This window comes from Plectropomus leopardus, chromosome 9 (assembly GCF_026936395.1).
Source record: "Plectropomus leopardus strain MGB_pleo_1.0 chromosome 9, ASM2693639v1, whole genome shotgun sequence".
Lineage (NCBI taxonomy): Eukaryota > Metazoa > Chordata > Actinopteri > Perciformes > Serranidae > Plectropomus > Plectropomus leopardus.
In genome coordinates, this window is record NC_142184.1 from 10,593,206 (window position 1) to 10,617,239 (window position 24,034).

The following is a 24,034-nucleotide window of genomic DNA, read 5'->3' on the forward strand; positions in this document are numbered from 1 at the left end:
TACAAAAGTGAAAGAACCAGGGTTTATTTTAAAAACATTGTGAGAAGTGTCACTCTGACAGTAACCAAAGCCTTGGCAGAAACAGTGCATTCTGTAAAAGTGAAAAAGTCTCAGGAAAACGTACAGTGGTGTCAAAGTCTTACCACACTACCAAGAACTCTGTTGAATCCACTTATCAGAAACTTATTCCACATGTGTGAAGCATGACTACACAAACATTCGTCATGTCTCCAAAGAGGTAATTTTGTAACAATAACTGATATGTGTATATTTTGCCCTAATCACAGTTTGTACATTTTTTCTACATTATTGAGAATTCACATTATTACAGTTGTCTTCAGAGCATCTCAGAGAGACAGTCTTATGATGTGACCTTATGTTTTGCCCTTTATGTGTTTCTAATGTTCCCAGACATGTTCAGTGGGGTTTGAGATCTGGTGACTGTGGAAGTGAACGCTGGCACTCCTTGCTCCTCCTTTAGATTTCACAGTTGTGGCACATTTGAGATCCATGGTTAAGGTCAGTTTCCTCTTCTGCATGACCTTAAAGCTAAAAAGTCTGACATGACTGCAGCGTAAAGTTGTCATTTTGTTTGGTTCGTATGGAGCTGAATGTGTGTATTTTACCTTCTGTTTGACTTCATTTGCAACTGTAAAGTTTGATTCACCTATAATCAAAATTTCAGGTTTTTAAAAGTTGAATTTTGGAACTGTGATCAATTAATTTTGGCCTAATTGGTGTTGTTTTGGATGATTATGACTTAGCTGTGAAAGTCTCACACGCTGGAAATGCAAGATTTAATATAGCTGCACTTTAACACTGCCATAGTTTTCCATCTGTCTATTTGTTCCTGAGTTGCTTCACTTAGCTCTTCTGTTGGTAAAAAACTGCTTTTTTTTCCCCAAAGTAAGAAAGCATTAGCTGTGACATGATGCATAGAATATCTACTGTCATTTGTTAAAGACTAAGTATGGCACTAAGTGATGCAGGTGACGAAATTGCGTGAACACGTCTATAGAATGTTTTTATATGCTACAAGACAATACCAAGCAGTCACCGCCATAAACAAGCATTTTTGCCTCAGAACTGCAGTGTGCCAGAGACAGTCTCAAAAACAGACTCGGATCACAAGGGATTGTTGCGTCACAAACCGAAGGGCCCTGACACACCAAACTAATGGTCAGCCGTTGGTCAATGTCGGACCATCAATGAGCATCTGTCGCCCTAGTTTTTGCGTCCTGCACCATTGACATTGGCCCTTGTCTTTACTTCAGCATGTTGAAACCATGTTGGTTAAGAAATCACTAATTGGCAGTTAAGCTCAATGCACAAGACAAGAAACGGAAGTGAGGAAAGCAGACAGCTAAAGTCGAGAGAGCATGAGATTGAAACTTGTTAAATTAGGCAAGATTTTCATTTTTAGCTTTTGAGCTCTTTTGCAGAAACGGTTTGTGATATGGTGGCGTTATTGTTCGCTAGCGCACGGTAAATATCCTTTGTTCTTTCAACACCAGGTTGTGCTGTTAATGTGCTAATTGGCTAACTAGCAACTTCAATCCCTCCTGTCGGTCTTCCGGTTGCCCTTTGTGAATGAGGAATAGACTACCCCCGCCTGCTGGTATGCAGAGTTATTTTCTCTCACGTAGCTGCAGAATGTACATGCTAGTTGGCTGTTGATTGTAGTCTCTGAGATGTGTTCAAAGCAACTTTTTGGCAGAGACACAGGTGACATGAGGCAATGAAATATTCAGCATCGGTTGCCACTGGTTCTTTGATGTCAATGTGGTGTGTCTGGGTCCAAAGGAACAAATCACATTAACTTGCAAAAGTCGGGGTATCAGAGGAGAAGCCAATGTAACTAGGTGTTGGTATTTTACAAATGTAAGTTTTACTTTCACTTCGACTTGTCAGCTGACGATTGGAAACAAGTTTATCCAATATTAGCAGTGCATTATTGGCTGTTTGATAACGTCGTCTAGCCGAAGACCTATCTATTACCGTTAAGAGGTTTGTGCGTTTGATGAGCAGAGTTGAAGGTGAGCAGGTACGCTCGAGCAGCAGGAGGTAAGCTGAGGGGTGGAGCTAGTTTGCATATTCATAGAGCCATTAAATGATGCAAAAGTGTATTCTGCATTCAAAATCACACTTTCTTCTTGAAATAGTATGTCCCAGTTTTATACATACTTAGTGCAACAGTACCTACTTGTACTGAGAGTATAAAGAAGTATGCGATTTGGAATGCAGCGGTAATTACATCTAAACTATTTTGAGGCATGAGGGAATTTTTTAATGGGAAAAGAATGTAAAAATATGTAATTCTGATGAGCAGAGATGAGTTTTTACTAGATGCCTGGAGAGGTACTTTAAATCAATAGAATAATGTGCTGAACCAGTTCTTGGTAGAGGACTTTTAGACCACTGTATCTAAAAATACTACAGGTGTGTAGGTCTGAGTGGAATTGTAATCAGTTACAAAAGTGCTTAATTAAAGCAAACCTCCAGTATTTAAGTACTTTAAAAAGTAAAAAAAATCTACCCACTACAGTTTGTCCTATACTTTTAAAAACATTCAGGAATTATTCTTGTTTATCTCATCAAATGTTTTTTTTTCCTTTTTGCTAGCTCTTTAGTTGGCTGTGTTGCCTGTGTAAACAACTGGGATGCATCAAGTTACTGCAAAAGTTTTTTTTTTTCCCTTCTAAGATATTGTCTCACAATGTATTTCAGTCAGTGACAAATAGAAACACATTTTAATGTCACCAAGACAGGCGTTACTTATGGCTTCAAGTGCATTGATAAACAGTTAATGTCATTGGCTTTTCCAGTTTAGTACAGAACCTAACAAACAAAAAAGTGCAAGTTATGAAGAGTGAAAAAAGCTCTGTAGAAAGAGAGATTTATGGTTTAAGGCTTCTCAGGTTGTTATTGGCAGGTAAACCCTGAATTACTCATTTACTAACAGCCATGTCATATTTTGAGGTACAGGTTTCAGCTCCGACTCCAGCGTAGTGACCGATTTCTTCTGCCTTTCAAAGAGCAACCACATAATGAATACTGCACCTAAACAACAGCAATCAATAACGCCTTCCTACAGTATTTTTCGTGTTGTAGAGTGTGACTTTAGACTGAGAAAGCTCTCAGTCTCCTTGGCGGATTTGTCCGGTGTGGAAAAAAAAATCCCTTTCTGGTGATATGCACTCTGCAAAACATGAAAAAACAAGAAAATGTTAGTAGATATGACAATTTTCATCACAGCTATTTTTATAGATGTTTTCATGATATAGTCAAACTTACATTCATCCTCTGGTAAAGCGTTATTTTCTAAAGGCTCCTCTGCTTCGTGTGTCTCCTCTGCCTTCTCTTCAGCTGCTGCATCCTGCTGTTCTTCCTCTCCTTCCGATACTTCCTCCCCTCCTAGTCCTGTCTCTCCTTCAGACAACACCTCTTCTTCTGCAGCTGTCTCCTCCTCTGCATCTGCTTCTACCTCCTCTGCTTGGTGGCTCTCCTCTGCATCTGCTTCTACCTCCTTCGCTTGGTGGCTCTCCTCTTGATCTGCTTCCTGGTTCTCCTCTTCACCTTCTACCCCCTCGTCTGTCGTTTCAGATAGAGCAGCCGACTCATCTTGCTCTGTCTGATCCTCCTTTACTGCCTCAGCCTCCTCTGCAGGAGCAGTTTCATCTGTCACAGCGGCCTCCTGCTCGACAGGAGCTTCATCCTGTGCAGCTGCCTCTCCTTCACTCGTCTCTCCTCCCTCATCTGCCTCTTCCTCTTCTTCTGTGTTGGGTGCCTCTTGTTCTGCATCTGCAGGGAGTGCCTCTTCTTCTTCAGTTGCTGCAGCTGACTCTTCTTCAGCTGCGGGAGCTGTCTCTTCCTCTGTCTGTCCCACCGCCTACAGTAATAGAAAGCAATAAAATACTGTACATTAGTTCACAGTAGAGCGGAGTCTGGACAGAAAATCATTTGTGGGTCGTCTATGTGGACATCCAGATGTCTCAGTGAATTGTAAGAGAGAAAAATTGGTAAACAAAATAAGAATCTATTCTGTATGAATATAAGTGCAGATGTCAATCCAACCGAGACTCCATGCAGGCAATTAGCTCCTTCACAGTAATGAGAGGAAAATGACATTATGTGTCCCTTTGGACACACTGGACAGAAATAACACAGAGGCCATGTGTGCTGACACAGTATGTGTGCTAGATGTGTCACATGTTCTGCCATTATAGTTCTAATATAATCTAATGATGCACAACCGCTTTTAAAACTGTCTTTTATATCTGTGACCTAATCAGTTTTTTTAAAGAAGAGAAATCTGATTTTGGTCTGGTCACACATATCTCATTTATTCATCAATTCAAGTAGTTGTAGTGTGGACAGATATTTCAGCCTGTGTGAGGAGGAACTGACTAATCAGAGCATTGTGGACAGGTTAAGAATGTCGATGTTATGTAGTGAGCAAGTTATGCAGGAAGATAACACAGAAGGTGACAAGTGTGGTAAAGACTGACACATACACAGTCCACATGCAGAAATAACTCATTATTTATGTTATATCAGTGACTAATCTGACTTTGACCAATGTATTAGATGTAAAATTGGCAGTTCACTCCATAATCTGAAACACATCATTTGTCTGCCTTCTCTCTAATATAATGGGACTAGATGGCACTCGGCTTGTGACACTTTACTGTTGAGTTTTTTCAAATGTATATTTTGGTGCTTTTAGCACCATAAGCTCAATGCCATCTAGTTCCATTTATGTAGAGAAGGAAAACGTCTCTACAGTCGATATCTCCAACACTAAATTGCCTAACATGAGAACAGTTTCAGCTGGTAAAATAATTTAGACTGATAAATAGCACTACAGGTAAGAGGGAAGATATGTATTGTTAATTTTACAGTAAATTGTCCCTTTAAGCTTTATGCTTCAGCTACTTTAGCTTCTGTGTTACTGAAAATCACATTGATGAGGCAGATACTTGCTACCATATAGGTTTGGGCAAAACAACAAATTGTCTAGCATGAGAACAGTTTCGGCTGGAAGTTCATTCTAGTTATCAGGTATAAATCTGGTCAGCTTGTGTGTTTCCTGGGTAACCTGCCTCTCTTTGTTTTCCAGCTGAGCCCAGAGTTCAGAGTGCAGATTTTGGGCTGCTGAGTTCAGATCCTGCAGACTCTGACTTACCGCACTAAGCTGCTCCTCCACACTGGCCTGCTGGACCTGCTGGGACTGTTCACTCTCGAGCAACGCTCTGAACAACAGAAGATACTCATGGTGAGAGTTTGTAGGTGAAAATCTGTGGGTTTTTTTTACAATGTTTCATGCAGTTATTAGCTAGAAGAAGAGAAATTTTGTCATAATTAGAACTAAAGTCAAGCTCATTTTTTTATTGTGCCAAATAATAACAAAAGTTCAAGGCAGAATTAATTGTGTTGCCTCATGAAGCCTGAACATTTATTAGCACCAGTGGCTGCATTACATTGCTTTCTTGTGTGTAATAATAGCCTGCGAACCACATTTCTGTGATGTTTACATAAGCTTCAAAGAGCGCTCATTTTACATACAGACTGTATGCCAACCATTCGGCTCCAAAAATCAATACAATAGAAATGTTTATACAGAACAGGACAATCTTACAATGTGAATATGAGGCCTACTGACACTGGCCCAGAGTCATACAGAGACTCAGACAGTGACAGCCAACAGGGCTTTGACAAAGTCAACATAACATTATGGGTCAGAGGAGGGGAGCTATTTTCTCCACAGCTCCAACAGCTGCTGCTTTTTTCCGAAACCTACCTGACTGTCGCCATCTCCTGTGTGCTGGCTTCAAGCTTAGCCTGGTAAGCGTCCAGCTGCTCCTTCAGTCTGAGCATCTCTGCCGCCTGTCCGTCCAGGGTGGCGCTCAGCGTGGCAACCTGTCCAGCTCTCTCCTCCAGCTTGGATTCTGCTTCTCCCATGCTCCCCGTCAACACCTCAACCTTCTGGGATAGCTCGGCACTCAGCATGGCCAAGCCCTCAACCTGAATCCTGACACCCTCAAACTCCTCGCTCTTCCCTTTCAGCATGGTCTGCAGCTGGCTCAGCTGGTCCAGAGACACGGTGGCCTGCTGCATCTCTGCCAGGCGGGCTTTCATCTCAGTGTGGAGCGATAACACCTGAGCAGGAAGGTCAGACGTCTTGAGCTGTTCGGCTGTGGCCAAGGCCATGCCCACCTGCTTCTTGGCTAGTGCGTATGAATCCTCCAGGGCATTCAGGCGGGTCTCCAGGCTCTCTGACACATGCTGCTGCAAAGAGACAAACAAGAGGGATGTTGAGTCAAGCTGGCAACTTCAAGGAACTATAATAATACGTACTTACTGAGCTGCTGCTTCGATAGTCTCTTAAACTAGTGTAAAGTGGACTCTAAAACTATGAAAGTATTATGTAAGCATTATGTTACTAAAATTCTGACATGGCAAATATGATTTTATATTCAAATTATATGATGTTTTACTAATAAACTTACAAAAACAAATATTTTCTGACCATATCAGGGTCCATGAAATTATCAACTTTTTGTAATACTCAAGCCACTGATGCAGGCATGGTTTGTAGCAGCATGTTGTTTTTTTTTTTATTTGGTAGACTCAGTTCAAATTCTCATTAAATCTAACTAACCAGTCAAACCAGTATCAAAATCTAAACAACCTGTCTGAACAGGCTTTATCATGCATGGACAGCTCAGCTCTTGTTTCCTTTTAACAATGTACATGAAACAAACTGAATTTTCATAAAGATGCAAATAATTTTCTCAGTTAAATATATTTTCTCACAAGCCAAGCTAGGGACAGTAAGCCAACCAGCACTGGGTTGCAAACTTTGCAACTGCAGTGGCAAACTCATGAGTCACAAAAAAGCAATTAACTGTTGATGCAGAAAATATGTGTGTAACAAGACTGAGCTAGCAGAGCTGCTCTTGTAAAGAAAGTTTGTGCCACATAATTGAATGCCTGAACTAAAAGGTGGAGTTGCATGAGAGAGAGGAGGAGTGGGCGGACTGGATTTTGTTTGGTAAAATACTCTTCTTCTCAAATTTTGCTCATTTCCTTGGAGTGTCCTACTGCAACTCATAAAGGTAGTTGAAATATAACCCAAGACAGCCATTAACCTCTGTTTGCAGTGTGGGGTGTGTTCATTCATGCAGATACATAAAATTTTAAGAATAATTAAGAATAATAAAAGAATATCTCTAGTAGTAGTACCAATACCATCCTACACAGTTTTTAGACATATTTTGTGGGTTCTGAAGTGTAGATGAAACAATCAAGACTGTCTGCTCTCTGGTGACCTGTAAACAGCCTCTGAACTGGTGTTCAATATCAAAATCAGACTAAAATTAACCTTGGCACACTACTGTCTTGTTACTTGTTATTTTGGCAGCATCCTCTGCACAGCTCTGGCAGCATGCTCTTGACTGGTGATATAAAATAACTGATTTTATTTTCACAAATAAGATTTATAAATCTAAAATGATACTAGAGTCAGTGATATGAGTCCCTGCAGTAGTAGGTCAAGAATAATCCTCATTACAAACATCAGCAGCTGTGTGGATGTTAGAAATAGCAGCGTTTTTTACTCACTCCAGTCGGGCTGTTGGCATTTTGAAATCTGATAGAGGCCTGCAGGTCTTGCCACTTACTTTCCTTGCTTGTAAGTTGCAACGTGCAGTGTGAGCATGTGCTGAGGCCTTTTCGTATTTAGTTTGTAAGTTAGAAGCTCCTGAAAAGACTTTAAGTGGATTCATGATAAGATATAGGCCATCACAGGAGGCGTGTTGTGCGGTTAATGGCTGCAAACTCAGGTGACTAATCAAATCTCACAGGGGAGAGAGGAGCGACTTACTTATTTTAATTCCTTACCTCTCTACTTGACTGTCGCAATTCTTCGTGGGAGGACTGTAGCTTCACTATTTTCATCTGCATGCCCATGAGATTGTCTGTTAAGTAGGTTAAACTTTGGTGCTGCTGGAAACAGAACCACGCGCCGGTGGCACCGCCAATTACAATCAGCAGAAATAAAACCAAGTGGAGCGCGTAATTATTGACTCCATTGCGAACTTCTGCCTCCACAACATCGTTTTTGAAAAAGTTATCTTCGTGTTTGTGGTTGCCCTTCCCTCTTCGGTGCTTTGCAGTCATTTTCCCCACAAAGGACACAATGTTCTAGGCAGGCAGAGAGGTGAGACTCAAGAAGCCGGTGGGTCAGAAAGACTGGAGCGATGAAGTGTGCGCGGTGATTGTCTTCAGGGGAGCTCCTTTAAACGCGGCGCTGCACAAACCGAGCTAGTTTCAATCACCGCGCAATAAGGTACCGAGAGGCTGCAGCGAGTTCTTGATGAAGAGGTAGAGCAGAGGATGAGGCAGGGAGGCGTGGACCGCAGGCAGCGTGATCGGCCATTCAGGAAGAGCAGGGTTGAGCAGGGGGGCTGGGCTGCCTGCCGGGAGTGGCTGATCCTCCGCCACCATGTGCGCTGCTGTCATCTAATGGAGGAACCACACGTATCTTCCCCCTGTGCTATTTTTTCCTGCAGCTGAGCTCAGAGCTTCGTGGAGGCTTCCGGTGTAGGGCCACCATGGGTTGTGGTGACGTGTCATGACTTGGCTGCAGGAAAACCTGAATTAATCTAATAGTTTCTTCATTTGTACGAATAGCTCAGCATCCTTTTAAAAATGTGGCCATCAGACACATTCAGTGTCATGCACAGAATAAGGAAGGGGCGAAATCTCAAGGGTTGCAGAATAATATCGGCAGATTATTGGCCGAAATATTGTAATCGGCCAACACGCCGATTTCTGCCAAATTCACAAACCAATATTTTTTTTATTGCCAAAGTGACCAGATACAAAACATTAACCCTAAACTGAAGTCTTTTTCTTATTTTGCACAATTAATGAATATTACATACACTGACAAGCATTGTATTTAATGAAACCATCAGCTTCTGGGCCATCACGATAAGAGTATGCATGATATGATGTTAATTACCTGATTACCTGTGACATTTTGTTATATTACAGATGTTGTCCCCCCCTCCAAAAAAAAAAAAAGAAAAGGAAAAAAGTATAGACCAATTATTAATGAGTCCACTGCATGCTCTTTTTTCTGACAGTTTCTCACTTGGTTTATCTATTGTTGGCTTCCATCCTCTCTTTCCAAACTGTAGAATAGCAAACGCCCACCACTGCAACGTCTGTGTCTTGCTTCTGTGCTGTAGAGGTGTTGGGCCTTTTGCATATATGTGGCCAGGGGCCCAGTGTCTCATAATCCGCCCATGCTTCTATCATCTGACGATGATTTTGCTTCATATTCACTTTTTAAAAACTGATCTGCATTCACATGCAGATATTGTTTAAATAGTGCATGAGCATATTCTAGCTCACACTGCATGGTAGAAAAGGATGTTAGTCCTTCATACAGACAGACAGCCACTCACATTCACACCTATACAGGCAATTTGGACCCACGGAGAACACTAGAACCTTTTAGCTGTGAGGCGACAGTGTTAACCACTGCTCCACCGTGCTGCAATGAAAACTATAAAAAGCTCAATGAAGACGCCGGAAGAGCGTGAGCAAAACTAAACAGAAACCAAGCAGCCACAGTATGATAATTTGATATGAATGCGGTATACTCTCACAAGCTACTGTGCCTGATACAGCAATCAGCTAGTAAAAAATGATATCAAACTGTGTCCTTGCTCTGCACTGATCATCTGATTTGCACAAGACAGAAAACTCCACTGCAAAAATATATGTCAAACCATGAGAGATCCGGTTTTATTTTTATTAGCAGTCAAACTAATACAATATTCCATCTTTTTCTTATTGCAGCTGGTGCATTACATCCAAGCAGCACAACCACTTCAACTCAAACATCATTAGATCTAAACCATAAAATAAATACTGCTCATATTTTGGCGCCTTTAGTTTCTTCACTCTGTATGGAAGAAAGATAAAATGATTTAGCGTCATTAAGTTTTTTTTTGTTTTTTTTTAAATTGAATCTCAGTGTACTGTAGGTATGTTTCTCTCACCTCTGACGCTGAGGACAGTGGAGCACTCGGTGCGTCCGAGTGCGTTCTCTGCAGTGATGGTGTACTCCCCCGTGTCTTTGGGGCCTACACGTAGAATTAACATGGAGCAGACGCCGCAGGTGTTGGAGATGTAGTAGTTGGTGTTAGTGTTTAGGCTGATGTGATTCCGATACCACGTGATTCGAGGTGTGGGGTTTCCCTTCACTGCACAGCTCATATAACATTCATAGCCTTTGGGTGCAGTGTGAAGCTTCAAGGGTACAATGAAGGTCGGAGCACATCGCAAATCACAGTCTTTCCTGGTCGGTACGCTCACCACAAATTTTTCTACAAAGAAAAGAGATGCAGTACGATTATTTTCCTGAAGAAGTGATTATGTAAGGTGGTTTGAGATGCACTAACCTCTCTTCTTCTCTGTCCCACAGGTTGGCGACTCTGAAGGTGCAGATATGCCCATGTCGTTTTTGGCATACACTCGAAAATGATATTCCCTCCCCTGCATGATGTTGCAGACTGTGAACTTGTTATTGAAGAGCCTGTCAGCCACCGTGGTCCATGTGCGTTTGGTGGAGTCAAGTTTGGACACTGTGTAATGGAGGCGGTCATCGCGCTTCTCATCAGGAGAAGGCTCCCAGATCACCGATATGGTGCCGGGCACATTTTCCTCCAGCTCTACCGGTCCAGGAGGCTTTGGATCATCTGTAACCACGATCAGTTTTACTGGCTTATCCATTAACACACGTCAGTGATATTAAAAAAAACACAACTTAAAGGTGTAATGTGCAGGATTTAGGGGGATTTATTGGCAGAAATGGAATATGATTAAATAAGTGTGTTTTCTTTGGTGTTTTATCACCTGAAAATAAGAATTGCTGTGTTTTTGTAACCTTATGAGCCATTTTTACCTACATAGGGAACAGGTCCTTGTCTAAGGAATCCACCATTTTGCATCACCATGTAGCCTAAAACAGATAAACCAAACACAGGCTCTTATAGGGCCGAGCACGTTTTCACGTCAGCCATGACAGTGAAACTGCTTTATTTGGTGTTTTTGCTATTTTGAATCACTGGGTCAGTTTATTTTCAAGAGTAAGAGTCATCTGCGGATGACTTTACTTACGGTTAAAAACTACCAAATGTCTGGATGAGGAAAAAGTCAGCACAAAAAAAAGTTATCAGCTTTTTTCGCTGATAACTTTTTTATATAATAATAACGTATTAGCAGATGCTCGTCGCAGACAGGCTGAACAGAATTGGAGAAACATGGATTCGTAATGCGAAACTTCCTCATTCAGTGTTTTTACTGATTCTAATCACCTGGTCCATTAGTTTGATGTAGAAAGAGACCTCTGTGAATAATTCAGCTCCCAGTAAAAACGTCCTGAAAAATGAACACTGAAGGAAATCTAAGTTTTAGCTCGTCTCAATCTGCAATACTCACCGCTAGATGCCACTAAATCCCCCTAAATCTTACACACTGGACCTTAAATTTCTCTTTTTTTACCTGTTACTCTGACCTCTGTACTGAATGTCTCCTGCCCTGCAAGATTTTTCACCAAAATGGAGTAAATGCCAGAATCAGAGCGCTCAGACGAGGGGATCAGCAGCTGGGATGAGCCGTCAGAGTTACTGATTGTAACTCGCTTTGTCACCGGCACGTTGTCCTTCAGCCACATAATATGTGGTCGTGGAGAGGCCTGTGAAAAAGAACTTTAGTCGTGTTTTGAGGATTTTTGGCCTGATTTTATTTTTTGGGTTGCTCTCTTGTATAGTTCAGGATAATTATAGTTTAACTCAGTATGTTACAAATAAATAAAGTATAAACCTCACCTCAAAATTCACTGTGATTCTGACAGAGTTTCCCGCCCTCACAACCATGAAACTCTTCATCTTGTGGTTTGTGAACTTTGGCCTCACTAGAATAAGCAGAAAAAAAAATGAAAAGTGCTTTGGACAATATGTAACTTAAAAAGGTTCATTTGAAAGAGTTAGAAATGAAAGGTTAGTGATTCAGTAAAATATTTCTGTTAACATATAGAATCAAACTGATCATGAGGAAAAGCATTGAGAAAATATTAATAATAAGAGCTTTATGGGATTGTAAAGAAACAGAATGCATAGTTAATTTTAACCCCTTCAAAATATTGATACATAGCTGCAACTAACCAGCAACATATTACATTTCCAACATACCAGGCGAGGGCATTGCAAGGACATAGTTGGCCAGCTCCTCGGGATCACTTTCTCCTCCATCATTAATCGCAATCACTCTCATCCAGTACATGCCCATGGACTTTAGGCCTCTCACACTGTAGGTAGTTGTGATGATGAGAGTGGTATTACAGCGGGACCACTCAATGCACTCTGCAGGACGAATCTCCACAAAATATCCCCTTGCTTCATCCTGTATCCCTGGTTTGTCTTCAGGTTTGGTCCAAGTCAGGACCAAGTGGCTGTAGGAAGTTTCTGTCACCTTCAGGCCTGTAACTTTACCAGGACGCTCTGTGATGCACAACATTAAATATGTACATTTTAACATTTCATCAATAGAAATATGATCTTATACAGTATTAGTTAGTTCTTTTTCATATAAGATGATTTTAAGATGCACACATGAATATATTTGGAGCAATGTATTGTTGAGCATGAAAAACAACTCACTCTTTGGATCCCGTGCAAATACAAACTCTGATGGGTTACTAAATTCACCGACTCCTGAGAGGTTTATGGCAGTGACTCTGAATTCATACTCCATTCCTGCCACAACATCTTTCACAGCATATGTCTTCTCTAGAAATCATTTCAGAAAAACAACAACCAAACATCAGTGTTATAGTCTTCAGTGCCATCAAACTGAACTACACTCAAATAAAAAAAAATCGCAGACCTTTTATTAGCTCATCCATGGCGTTGACAACAGCCCAGAGGTTACTTCCCTTCTTGCGTTTCTCCAGAATATAGCCGAGGATACGGGAACCTCCGGTGTTACTTGGAGGAGCCCAGGAAATGTTGATGCAGTCGTCACAGGCGCTAACCACTTTTGGAGGTGCTGGAGGGCCGGGAAAAGCTGAACCATGCAGAAACAAGTAAGGCTGTGCTGGTAAAAGTGTGCTGGTAAAAGTGTCAGAGAGTATAAACATTTCTTTTGTATTTCTTCAGTAGCAGTATTGATTCGTAAGAATCTACCTGTAAATTATTTCAGCTTATGAATGTTATATTTTGGTTATATCACTAATGTGGCAAAATGTTTTGACATCAGAGACCTGTGCTGTCTGTTGAGGTATTATTATTATTATAACCTTTATCTAAACAGGGAAGGCCATTGAGAGTAAGCTCTCTTTCACAAGGATGCCCTGATTACATTAGATATAAAAACAACAAAAGCACAATACAACATACACTGACATAACATGAGAAGTGTGGCTGATATTAAAGTGCACATTAAAAGCAAAAACACACAGGCACTACATTCACTAACAAATACTCCAAAACATCAACACATAGGACAGCATCACACAAGGAAAACACTTGCATTCACTGCACGCTGACAGTCAAAAAATGTTGATTTATGCTCCTTTGCTTTTAGAAAAGTGCAGTAAACATGCAACGTTCTTGTAATTCTTTTCATCAGCCCTGTATTGAAATTATCAGCCCAATAAATGATTAATTTATTTATCAAACAAAAGTGACAAAGATTTTTTGTTTGTTTGTTTGTTTTTCAAGTAGAATAATTGGCAGCTTTTTCTTTTATTCGTTGCTAATTGAAAATACTTCTAGCTATTTAGCTGTTGATTAGGGGGAAAACAACAATTTCACATGAATTATACCAATTAATCATAGTTATTCAGACAGATTGACCTGACTGGTGTTCAGTTGTGTTTTTATCCTCCTAATCGCAGTGATACACAGTGCATTAAAAGAGAGTACAGACCAGTATCTATCAGGATGGTTAGTACTGCAGCACAGTAGGGGGCAGTAATGACACTTATTTGGCAAACTTCTATTTCAGAGAACACATTTTGACATGTGACAGGAAGAAAAGCACAGGTGTGGATAATTTCATTGGTGAGGGCTGAACTCTTCAGAGCACTAGTGACTCCAGTTACAGACTCTGTCATAGCTTATTGGGACACTTGAATAGCATGGAGCTCACCTCAATGTTATTAATAACACGTCTAGTTAAGCAAATTTTATTTCTATGGTCCAATATCACACAAGGGGGTTTTGCAATAGGCACAGCAGAGGAGACCCTCGATGCGATTCCTGTTATGACAAGTCAAATGTATGCAGTGAAAAAGACCTAGGGGCTCTATCTTGTGTTTTTTAATTAATTTTTTTTTATTACAACAGTTTCAGAGATGACACTACAGTTTCTATGTGGATTCAGTGATGTTAGACCATGTAGAATCAGTATTATGTCAATCAGTGTCTGCCGTAGCACCATTGACATAAGCCACACCTGCGCGTTGGATCCGGAAACGTATTCGAAAAAGGGGGTAAGTGTTGTCAAAGACTTGTGGAGTTCTTCAAAGTTTGGTTTGGTCGGAAACGGCTTCTCTGTCGGCTTAGCTAGCTCCTAAGCTAACTAGCTTCCCGAAGCTAACTAATTAATTTACCGTTAACATTCGCCCTAAAGTTAAAAAAAACGGCATGACAGGCGCAAACTTGCAAATTAAAGATATTTCCCCTTTTGTTTATCTCCAGTTTATTAAAATGGATTTTGAGTTTTGTAATTATTATAAAAACAGGTATGGAAAGAGATTTCAGAATGCCCTTTATAATGTTAGCTTGCTAGTTTAAAGTTTAGCATGTTCCCTCTGATGTGATATGAACATGAATTATTTTGTTTGCTTTTTTCTGCACTTGTCCTTTGAAAGATTTTTATTGATTTATGTATTATATTATGATTGTTTATTCTATTGTTCATTCATTCAAGATCATTCGAGATTCATTGTGGTGTGTAGAAAGTTAGTTATCTGTGCTCTCATGTATGTTTGTGTTCGTTTGCCTGACATATTTTTGTTAAATAAAGCTGTTAAAAAAAAGATATTTGCATAATAATATGTAATATTTGGTGCCAGCTATGGAAACTGTCATTCTTGTTAGTTGGTATTCTAGTCAAATATTTACATTTTTTACCAAATAAGTCAAAAGATATGTTTTTTTTTTTTTTTTTTTTTACAATTCAGCATGATTGAATACTATAATTATTATGTTTACATAAAGTTATATATAGTTTATAGTTTAAATATAGTTATATATAGTATAAGAAAATTCCACCTCTTTAAAAATGGAAGTGTGTCAATTATTTTTCAGTAACTAATGGAGAAGGTGTGGGATTTAAAAAGATTGCACTTCTTCCCACTCCTTTTCAGATATGTCTATATGGTTGTGTATGTTTATATGTTAATTATTTCCTTTCCTTTTTTTACATGTTCAAAATAAATTTCTACTCAATTCAAAATGAAAGAAATATACAAATATAATTAATAAGTCAGTGCAATGATTTATGATGGATATGATAGATAACTGACCAATAACCAGCTACATAATCCAATAGTTTAATGGAAAAATAGATTACTGATGTAGTTTTTAGTACTAGATTTTTAAGGGAAAATATGTGTTGCGAAAAGAGAAACCCAAACTGTTGTTTGCTGGTCTGCTGGTAGACTGATGTCAGATGAAATACTGGTTCTGTGGCTAAACCATAAACTGAATATACATCATTTATGAACAGTCATTTGATAAACCAGCAGCAATATAGTTTTATACTACCCAAACTTGATGGTACTGTTTTCCAACAGGGACAACTTGTAAAGAAAAACTGGCTCGAGACCTTGGAGAAGACTCCTAAAGACTTTTCAAGGATGACTCACAACTCTGGACAGTGTTTCTGTGGCATCTTAAACACAGTTGAGACTGATGGCCTAGATGGAGAACTTCTACAACACACTGACCCCATGAAGGAAGACATCAGTCAGTAAGTGCAAGTAATTTTTTAATGCATTACTCTTGTGTTGTGTTGTTTTGCTTGTATTGTGTCGGCTGCCGCGCCGTACAGGGCCTGTGCTTGTTGTGACTTTGTGGCCTTTTCTGCTGTTTTTTTATTGTTTGGCTTTTGTTGTGGCATCAGTAGGCTTAAATATGTGACATTTTCTCTCTGTGATACATTAATTTATCTAAAACCAGGTTATTGTAGCAGTCTTTTTTTTTCATTTGGAAAGGAAAATAAGAGGGCATTTTTTCCAGTGTAATTCAGTGTCAATTGGGCTGCAGTCTTGTGACTTTGTCTTACTTAATTTAGCCCAAAGACTGTCTGCTCTGCTGTGTTGTTGGACAATGAAAGTGACTGTAATGTATTGTTTTGCTATGCGACTTGTCATTGGAAGGGTCCATCATCATCAGTTTGTTTTTGTGGGTTAATTTTAGATATATTGGTGGTGCCAAGAGGAAAATAGGTTTACGAAGATATTTTGTCATTTGACCATAAAAACGTTCAGTTATGTTTAAAGCTCAGCAGGTGCAGTTTATCATCAATTACATGCCTGTCTTTGGGATTATAGATTAGTAGGTCAGTCAAACTGATCTGACACATCATAGAAGTACCAGTTTGGCTCACCAAGTGTGCCAGCTTGCATTTCATCAGTCTCCATCACTTCACTTATACCCTCTGCAGTCACAGCCCGGATTCGGTAACAATATTTCCGACCACGGTCAACGTCTGTATCTCGGTAGCTGGCCACACCTGGGATTTCCCCTATTTTCTTCCAGGTGTTTCGTCCCACCTGCTGTCGCTCCATTATGTAGTTAATCACCGGTGAGCCTCCATCATCTTTTGGAGGCCGCCACTTAAATTCAATACTCATAGCTGAGCTCTCAGTTACCTCTGCTGGACCCAGGGGTGGAGTTGGTTTGTCTGAAATATCAAAAAAGTGTTATTTAAAGCTCGGAAACCCTTTCTTGCGTGTTATATGAGTGGAAGTGAATACTGCATTTATACCAAGGGAAAAAGCATTTTCCTTCAGAGATATTCATGGTAAAATTTGACAGTTGTGATGCTGGCAGTGATGGCAGATGGTTGGAACATAATAACTTTTGTCAAGCAGTGAAATGTATTTCCAAAACACATCTTTAACCTGTCACATTATCACCAACTGGGATTCAGCTTCAAGTAGAACAAAACTTTTCTTTTTTCAAGTCAGTGGCAAGGTAGAGTGAGAGCTGTAGATGGAAAATAAGTACCTAAATCTGTCCAGGCACAGATGGGCTCAGTGAAATGTGGCCCCCTTTTCACCTGATGGAGAAAAGACTGGCCTGATTTTTGCAATTATGTGGATGAGCTATGAAGCATTTAACGACACTGCTGTTTGCCGTTCTTAAGATCTCAGCATAGCAAAGTACTTCTTACACAGCTTGCTGCACAAATCACATCTCCAGCATCTATAAAGATTAGATTTGTCTTGAAAGAGTTGGATGTTGGGTTAATTATTTCTTTTAAACTGGTGTGATATTGTTTTGTGTTGTTACATGTATGCATACAAAAAATGAGATTTCTCTGTGAATTTCTGCATTGTCCCTCATACACTCACCAAGCACAATTAACTGTGAAATTGCCTCAGTGAAGCCGTCTTCATTCTTGAGCTTGATCTTGATCTCTCCCATGTCCTTTCTCTGGCACCTACTCAGGAGCAAGCGGCTGTGACTTGCAGATTTCTCTATCCTTGTGTTGTTGTCATCAAGGAGCTCTTCTCCTTCTCTGTACCACTTTATTTTTATGGGTTCATGGCCAACAAAATGCAGCTTGAAGATGGCACTGTGGCCCACTCTAACTGTCACAGGCTCACTGAAAGCACTGAGGTCTTTAGGGTCAAACCTCGGGGGATCTAAAAAGGAAAAGGACAGTTTGGGTCATTTGAGTGTTTATATGGTGTTTGCTCTGGCTGTATTTTTCCCCCTTTCCAGTTATACTGCATAATATTAAAAATCATTGTTATCATGACAAATCATCAAACCTTTGACGTTGAACATTGCCTCTGTTTTACGACCGTCTGCCTCAAAGCGGTATTTTCCAGAGTGCTCTTCATTGCACCCAATTATAACTAATTTATGGATCGCACCATCTTTAGTGATACTGAAATTGTCATCTGGGGATATCTGATAGAAAAATGAGCAGACAGATGAAAATAAACAAATTGAGCATCAACAGTCAATTCAGTGTTGTAGTATTTTGTGGTGTATTTGTTTTTATTACCGGGTGCACGGTAGAGAAATGGACAGAAACCAAGAAGAGTGAGGGCGTTTATTTGAGTCAGGGATATTACGGTTATATATGCTAGACAATATGCTTACCTCCTTTAAGTGTTTCTACAAGTATTACAATTTCGAAATCATGATTGATTGGGATTTTTTTTATTATTTTTTTAACACTAGACTATATGGATAAGTTGAATTATATATTATATAGCTTGTAAATTATGAAGCATATTTATTACTTATTTCCACCTTTGTATTTGAATTTTATAGATTCAGGCATTATAAAATCTAGTGTCAATGCAGCAATTTTAATTTTATGTTACTTATGTAAATAATAATGTAAAGACTGCATTTTATGCCATTTAAAATTTTAAATAAAAATATTGTGGGAAAATGGATTAAAAAATAATCCATGATCACTTTTTTTCAACCCTGCAACACATCCAAAGTCCTTTCGCACCCAGCCTGTTTGGTTCAGTTCAAATGAACTTAGGTGTGTTTTTGTGTTTAAAGCTGTTTGTTTTGACTGGTTTAACGTAGTCAATTGGATTTGGGAGCAGACTAAACAATCAAACCCAGAGTGCCTGAAAAGGAGGGTCTTGGCCTGTTTTACAGCAGAATCTGGTGTAGTTTGTTTATAGTGTGAATGCAAAGCAGTCCAACCTTGGGACTGTGTGAGAGTAGATATGTGGTTTTGGCATAATTTAAGATAAACTTTGAATGAATCAATTGCTGGTTGTGAGCTTTTAAGAAAGCAGTCTCCCGAACTGCTGTAAAGTCTTTTTGCAAAGCATATTGGCATCACCTCTTTATACAGATATTTCCCCTAATACATTTGAAAGTGAAAAGGAGATAGACCCGAGTTGTGTATATATTGTGTATTTCAGCATTTAGCAGCCAAGCAGTAACTCTTCTTGAATTATTACTCCGTTCGTCACTGTTTTTGATGTATGAAGCGCAGTTACAGTCTGGACTTTTAACGATAGTTATCACTTAATATATAATTGCTTTCTTGATGGACACTGACACAATACCCAAGAAAATGATGAGTTTGACCTTTACAACTGACCTTTTTGCCATCTCTGAACCAGACTCCCTCACAGTCTTCACTGCTGAGCTTACATGTCAACTCAGCAGTCTCATTGATGACAGCATTGACATCAGACAAGCCACAGATGAAATGAACCCCTGGATCTAAGTGAACAAATAGGCATTATGATTATTTTGACTTGTATCCAAAAGAAAACCTGTTTCACAGTTATAGTAAGAAATAAAATGAAATGTTCAAACATTAGCTATTCTTCTTCAAATTGCTCAGAAATATTGTTTAAAAAATATATATTATTAACTTTTTTTCAGATACTTTTTCAGTCTCTTATGGGAGGTTTTTGTTGTCCTCTCAGTTTCTACAAATTGTTTGCTACAAATTGTTTTCAAAACATTTTTTCTTTTTTTTCTTTTCAACATAATATTGACTCTCTCTATGGCCATAAAATCTGTCAGGAACATTCATGTCATATAGGAAATAAAGATGAAAAAACAACTTGGCTGTGTAGTGTAAACCTGCCCCTGGAGAGGATCACTACTGTGCTGTAGCAAATGCTCTTATACATACAATTCTGATACTGCATGTTATGATTAATAATTCTGATTTACAAAGCTTTTAGTTTTTGGTGGATGGATTAAGTTCTAAGCTCTGAAGTCATAATAAGATACAAAAATGTCATATAAAGTCATATAAATACACATGGGTCAAGAATACTACACCAGTCATACATTTAAAAAATTATAGCAATGAGAAGTTGCACATATAAAAATCAGATATACTGTAGGTGTACTTATTGATGTGTAAATTAGTACTTTGATTACTATCACAAGAAGGAGTGTTTAGCTGGAGCCCCTTCCTGTGATTTAGGTGTAACACCTTTTAGGTTACTCACCAATCACGACATCTTCTATCAGTCGGCCTTTTCTTTTACACTTTGAATGTTTTGCAGTGCCAGTTGCATCCTGGGTCTCATCGTACTCATTGTGGTCTTCAGGATGTTTACTTTCACCTTTAAAACCATAAAATTATTCAACCCTGAACTTTACAACAGTTACTGAAATTTGTTTGAAAATTATATAATTATAACAGTCCCAGAGGGTGTACAAATTACGTTTCTTAGTAAGAGTCTGACAGTATGTGGGGCTAATTAAACTAAAATTAAGTCACTTAAACTCATTACACTTGCATACTTAAAAACAGAAAATCATGCAGATAAAGTAATACCTGCCTTGACTCTGTTGATGAGTCACTACCTTGCCGTCCACTCATAGAACAAGTGGTGGAACAACATGAACTGCTTACTAAAGCAAAATATCTAAAGATGTTACTTTCTAGCCATTACCCATGAAATATTTAGGCTGTTCTCATGAACTGTTTGTATGTTTTCCTATGAAAAGTAATGCACTCAGCTTCGTACATATCCCAAGTTTGATGGAGCATTACAATCACATGACCAATGCGCTGATGGGAGTAAACAAGGAAGTGGCCCCAAGTAGGTCCTTTTCTGTGGTGTGTTATTACAAAGTTACACTGCCAACTACTGGGCTGGCATGCATACTACAGCGTTTTTGGTTGTGTTTATGGATCCGTGTGCATGAGCATCATTCTCACATTATCATATGAGCTCAGATTTTTTCTTTAAATGCGAAGGAAAGACTTTTCCATTTTTACTAGGGCTGTTCTTGTGTCAACGTGGCCCTAGAATGAACTTTGAGTCATCTGAATGTGTGTCCTCACTATGTTTCTTTTCCTAAAACTTCTTTTCCTAACTTTACTTGCCTAAACCTAACCTCTAACTTTAAGGTAATTACTTTATGTTAAGGACGTAACATCAAATGTTGGGCACTAATTTGTAGGATACCAAATGAACTGTTGTGTGTGCATAAGGATATCATACAAACCGTTCTATAAGGGTATGTTACATTACCACACCTCCATGCAGTAGTGCCCTGCTTTTGTTCTCTTACCATTGACTGCTTTCCTTCGCCTTTTGCTTTCCTTTGAACGACGTGAATGCTTGACCTGGCCAGTAGAGTCCTTGTTCTCAACACTGTCGCTTGCTTCTTCGTCAATTTCTTGATCATCACTTGCTTCCTCGTCACTTGGATGTTTCTTTTGCCTTTTGCTTTGCTTTGAACAACGTGAATGCTTGACCTGGCCAGTAGAGTCCTCATTCTCAATGCTTTCACTTGCTTGCTCATCACCTTCTTCATTGTTGCTTGCTTGATCGTCACTTGCTTCCTCGTCACTTGCTTGATTGTCACTTGGGTGTTTCTTTCGTCTTTTGCTATGTTTTGAACGTGAATGTTTGCCCTGGCCAGTAGAGTCCTCGTTCTCAATGCTTTCACTTGCTTCCTTGTCACTTTCGTTATCATCACTTGCTTCCTCTTCAGTTTCTTCATCGTCACTTGCTTCCACTTCCTCATCACTTGGTTGATCATCACTTGCTTGATCGTCACTTGCTTGATCGTCATATACTTCGTCACCTGCTAGTCCATTTTGATCTTGGTCTAAAAGCAGAGCAACAAGTACGACAGACATCTTACTGAGTCATCTCCCAAACAAAGACAAGATCATCATCATGCTCCCTCACAAGTTTAATATTAAAACAATACTCCATATCTCCACCAGTGGAGTGAATATTACTGTACATTTCATCCATGCAGTCAGTATGCTCCCTGTTGTTTCTTACCAGGTGTTTGTTTCCAATGGACCCTGTTTTTGTGCTTTTGGTGTCTGACAAACCCAGTGGGGTCTTTATTTCCATCAGAACCAGTCACTTCATTTTGACTTTTGACAAATGTTTGGTTCTGGTTGTCCACTCCATCAACACCTCTGCCACCGGACTCTGCACAGACACAACACACAATTAAAACAATGAATAGAAAATAAGGATGGATGTTTACTGAGCAAATTTTGAAAAGTATTGTCAAAGTAAAAAACATAAAAAAAAAAAAAATCATATTTATGGATAAAGAGCAGCATGTTTTGTACATGTTGACTTACCAAATTGTTTATGTTTTGTCCCTTGACCATGTTTTATGTATTTTGAATTATTGTCAGATCCAATGAGGTCCTCATCCTCTTCAAAATATCCTTCTCCATCTGAATCTAGGTCAATTATATTGAAACAGTTCAGCTTACTCTCCTTGTGTGGGAGCTCTCTTGTTGACACCACTTCAGTTAACAATGTAGACTTGTTAACCCCACCTTGCCAGTAATTTAATTCTAAGTTTTTGATTCCATCTTTTAAAGGAAACAATGAATTTGTCAGTTTTCTAATCCTTGGTACAAAGATAAATAAAAACAATAGGATAAGATGCCTGATCATTTATTATTTATCATCATATATACAGTACATTAAAATTCTTAAAGTTTACTTGTAAAGCGGAGTTTATACTTCTTCACTTCTTCAAAATAGTATTTAAAGTAATGTGTGTGATTTATCCTGGCTTTATGTGAGTAGAGGAAAATTCTGCTATCTGCAAGGCTAATTTATGCAATGAAAACACCATAGGCTTGTGCTAATAATGTAAGCATGCTGTATGTGTCGGGAGAACAGTTGTCTAGTATTAGATGCTTGATTTGTAAGCAAACATTGTGAGCTGTAATTGTAATGTTACCTTTTGTTAAATATTGCCCGGCTTCATAGAAAAAAGTCTGCTAGCAGCCATTCTTATTTATGCAATGTAAAATGTCATAGGCTCATGCTAATGACATAAACATGTGGTATTTGTGGTTAAAACATGTCAAGCAAAAGACGGTAATTTTCCTGTGAACCTTGTGAGTTTTAATTAAGCTGATTTTTGTACTTATGTGTAATCTAATCACTATTAAGACATATTTTATGTGTTTTAGGCGCATTGGTTGTATCAGTAAAACTTAACTGCCAACTAATGTTTTGCAGGTGTAATTACAGTGCGACAGACACACCAATGATAATTATAATCAATCATAAAACTACAAATCAGCCTTAAGATAAAGGGCTCTTCTTAGTATGTGGCACTTAACCTAAACACTAGGGGGCACTCTTTTCTCCTCACTCGCTTCCTCTCTTGAAATAACAAAAGTGAAGTAGAAGGAAGCCTGCATGTTTTGTTCATAAACACAAATTTTAACCACCGGTGAAAATACATTGTTAGACATAGATCGACTTTACCTGTTACCTTGTCAAAATCCACTTGACCGGATCTGCTTTGTTTCTTCTTCTCGGGCTCATTTCCTGTCAGTTGTCCTCCTTCTTGTGTTACACACCCTGAAGCATCTAATTTAGTTTTTTTGCCTCTTGAGTTTTTGGTTTTGGCTTTCCCCTTGCTCCCCTTTGACTTAGACAGGCCACTGGCTTTTGCAGCATCACTCTTGTTCTTTACTGTTCCACTGTTTTTACCCATTCCAGTGACTGCACTTATTTCACCATCTCTTCCATTTGTCATTAAAGCCTTTCCTTCTTTCAGTTGTCCTTCTCTGTCTTTTGCTTTTACGGCTGCTAAAATCTTCTCCATCTCCTCTCTGTTTTTTATTTGTTGCTCTCTGGCCACCTTCTCAAGGTCGATGTGTGCTCCACCAGCCAAGGTATTTTTACGAGCTTTCTTCAGTCCAGCAGATGCAGGGTCGCTCTCAGCTTAGAGGGTGTGAAATACAACATACATGACACATC

At 39.2% G+C, this 24,034-nt stretch overlaps 2 protein-coding genes and 2 long non-coding RNA genes across 7 annotated transcripts in view; 2 read left to right on the top strand and 2 right to left on the bottom strand.

The window, feature by feature from the left end:
* LOC121947086 (uncharacterized) lies at positions 1-8,536 on the bottom strand. 3 transcript variants are annotated; one of them, XM_088081956.1, is made up of 6 exons: positions 7,903-8,534; positions 5,801-6,288; positions 5,186-5,252; positions 3,524-3,889; positions 3,295-3,484; positions 1-3,199 (listed from the first exon to the last, which is right to left on the bottom strand). In XM_088081956.1, coding segments are annotated over exons 1-6 (1,392 nt in total). In that variant the 5' UTR covers positions 8,182-8,534; the 3' UTR covers positions 1-3,197. The 3 variants fall into 3 exon arrangements, with proteins under 3 accessions (XP_087938082.1, XP_087938081.1, XP_042347913.1); XM_088081955.1 differs by having other exon boundaries at positions 3,295-3,889; positions 5,801-6,285; positions 7,903-8,536; XM_042491979.2 differs by having other exon boundaries at positions 3,295-3,889; positions 7,903-8,532.
* On the top strand, positions 3,884-10,649 carry LOC148188686 (uncharacterized). Its single transcript, XR_015777442.1, has 3 exons — positions 3,884-4,019; positions 5,120-5,275; positions 10,502-10,649. It is a non-coding gene; the product is annotated as an uncharacterized LOC148188686 (long non-coding RNA).
* LOC121946473 (immunoglobulin-like and fibronectin type III domain-containing protein 1) overlaps positions 9,815-24,034 on the bottom strand; it is a 24,214-nt gene continuing 9,994 nt past the window's right edge. The window contains exons 11-27 of one of the 2 annotated variants that reach the window (XM_088081953.1): positions 23,537-23,998; positions 22,384-22,488; positions 22,070-22,225; positions 21,345-21,887; positions 20,270-20,386; positions 19,399-19,523; positions 18,089-18,230; positions 17,666-17,959; positions 16,696-16,992; positions 12,964-13,143; positions 12,738-12,866; positions 12,270-12,578; positions 11,907-11,992; positions 11,581-11,773; positions 10,479-10,775; positions 10,077-10,403; positions 9,815-9,979 (exon numbers count right to left, since the gene is read on the bottom strand). In XM_088081953.1, the coding sequence (XP_087938079.1) occupies positions 9,975-9,979; positions 10,077-10,403; positions 10,479-10,775; positions 11,581-11,773; positions 11,907-11,992; positions 12,270-12,578; positions 12,738-12,866; positions 12,964-13,143; positions 16,696-16,992; positions 17,666-17,959; positions 18,089-18,230; positions 19,399-19,523; positions 20,270-20,386; positions 21,345-21,887; positions 22,070-22,225; positions 22,384-22,488; positions 23,537-23,998 (3,767 nt within the window). In that variant the 3' untranslated portion in view covers positions 9,815-9,974. Of the gene's footprint in view, positions 9,980-10,076; positions 10,404-10,478; positions 10,776-11,580; positions 11,774-11,906; positions 11,993-12,269; positions 12,579-12,737; positions 12,867-12,963; positions 13,144-16,695; positions 16,993-17,665; positions 17,960-18,088; positions 18,231-19,398; positions 19,524-20,269; positions 20,387-21,344; positions 21,888-22,069; positions 22,226-22,383; positions 22,624-23,536; positions 23,999-24,034 lie in introns of both variants that reach the window. The other variant, XM_088081952.1, reaches the window with a different exon arrangement.
* The window catches only part of LOC148188687 (uncharacterized), a 252,520-nt gene continuing 241,635 nt past the window's right edge, over positions 13,150-24,034 (top strand). Inside the window, exons 1-2 of the long non-coding RNA XR_015777443.1 lie at positions 13,150-14,572; positions 15,881-16,056. This is a non-coding gene — a long non-coding RNA (uncharacterized LOC148188687). The remainder of the gene's footprint in view (positions 14,573-15,880; positions 16,057-24,034) is intronic.